The sequence below is a fragment of the Echinops telfairi genome, unplaced genomic scaffold, assembly GCF_000313985.2.
Source record: "Echinops telfairi isolate 266 unplaced genomic scaffold, ASM31398v2 ScPeMD7_62;HRSCAF=233, whole genome shotgun sequence".
NCBI lineage: Eukaryota > Metazoa > Chordata > Mammalia > Afrosoricida > Tenrecidae > Echinops > Echinops telfairi.
In genome coordinates this window covers 64198-66051 of record NW_022103960.1, presented here as the reverse complement: position 1 = coordinate 66051, position 1854 = coordinate 64198, and the positions used below count along the sequence as shown (strand labels likewise).

The window sequence follows — 1854 nt, the reverse complement described above, 5'->3', positions numbered from 1 at the left end:
CTCACTAACCTTCTTGGTATAGAACTTATGCTTGGGATAGTTTGCTTCTGTTACCCTATATACCTTTCTCACATAAGACCATCAAACACCTGTAGCAAAAAGTGTAAGATTGAAGTTATTATAATATACCTGGTTCATCTTGTATCATCAGCACAAATAACAGGGCTTATCACAAAACATGCAGCCTTTTAATAAATGTGTAGTAGCAGAAATTACGAAGATATTGATTAAATGGAAATTTCAAATGACTGGTAAGTTGAATGAAAGAGCAGTCTTGCAGGTAAGTGCTAGAGTTCTTTCAATGAAGTAGAATCTGCCCTCTTTTTTTTTTTGGTAATCCTTCATTCTTAGATGTAGTGCTTTCATAAACACCATAATTTCAGATTAGTTTCAGAAATAAGGATTCAACCTGGGTCAGAGTAAAAGTTTAAAGTTCTTTTTTTGAATCACGAAAATCCTACCAGAGTATTAGTGGATCCTAGTTGCTCATCATGGCTGAATCTTGTCAAATGGCTGATTTCTGAAAGCAAGTAGTCTAACATGTTCTTTAAGTGTTATATTCACAAAGCAGATTTACTTATCTGAACATATCACTTATCAAATCTATATTCTGCTTCCTAGGAACGTGCACAAAGTAAGTATAATGCATTTTCTAGATATAACTCTTAAATTAGTTAAATACTCTAACAAATATCCCCCCCACACACACTCTGCATTTCAGTACCTGTAAAGATTTGCCCTTCTGGTTCCTCAGCTTTTTCTCTACAGGTAAACATCCACAATGTTCTTGTCAATGCCAGCATTCAAGAATAGCATATATTTATTGCTTAATACAGGCAGACTATCATGCTAGTTTTCAGATCACAGTAGTTCTGTGGCTGTAGACCACACAAGCTTATGTGATGTACAGTAATGCTGAATTCATAACCAATAGAAATATTTGAAATATCCTGCATTTTTAATTTAGGGGAAAAAGTGATTAAAAAGAAATTATACAGAGATTCTCTATGAAGATGCCTTTAATATAAACTTGACTTCTCTTTTAAATAATGTACACTGGTTGCAGGGAAGGTTTCATGGGTTTTCTAAGGAAATAATGTATCTTGATTTCAGAGAAATCATTGGATCCATGAGAGCATTATATTCCTGGCTGAAGGTTGGATAATCAAGAGTGCCCTGAAAAAGACGAGATGAAAGCACTCTATCCATGACTATGGGTTTTATTTTAATCAAGGAATATATGAAACTCAAACTCTAGGGAAGTGAACAGATGTTTTGAAGAGAGAATTGTTTATTTCAGGGGTATAGAGAACTTTTGGATGATGACAGGTCCGTGGAATTGGTTATCTGAAACAGAATGGAGTGGGAAATTCCCCAGAAATGAGGCAAATGAAACTAGAGGCTACATAAAAATCCATGCATGCACAGTAGCCACAGAAAACATGCAGGATTAAGAGAGAAGTGAGGATTTGTCAGCTTCTAAAGTCATTAATTAGTCAATTAAATGACTGGGAGGGGCAGACAATAGTAATGATGGAGAGGTGCTGATATAGAAAATGACAAAGTTACAAGGGAATTTACACTTAAGTGGAGACAGGTTTTTAATACCAAGAGTTACCTGGGATTAAGAACAATTTTGATCTCACTCCTGGAATAACGTACAAAGGGTATGAGAAAATTCAAAGTATTGAACTTTTTTTCTTTTCTTCTTTTTAATAAATCATTTTATTGGGGGCTCTTACAGCTATTGTAACAATCCGTACATTAATTTTTAAAATCATTTTGTTAGGGGCTCATACAACTCATCACAATCCATACATACATCAATTGTGTAAAGCGCATTTTTACATTTAT

At 34.4% G+C, this 1854-nt stretch overlaps 1 protein-coding gene across 1 annotated transcript in view; it reads left to right on the top strand.

Annotated features, from left to right (window-relative positions):
- The window catches only part of LOC123521792 (zinc finger protein 699-like), a 31686-nt gene extending 30873 nt beyond the window's left edge, over nt 1–813 (top strand). The window contains exon 8 of the mRNA XM_045291157.1: nt 755–813. Within this exon, the coding sequence (XP_045147092.1) occupies nt 755–813 (59 nt within the window). The remainder of the gene's footprint in view (nt 1–754) is intronic.
- Nucleotides 814–1854: the final 1041 nt, after the last annotated feature.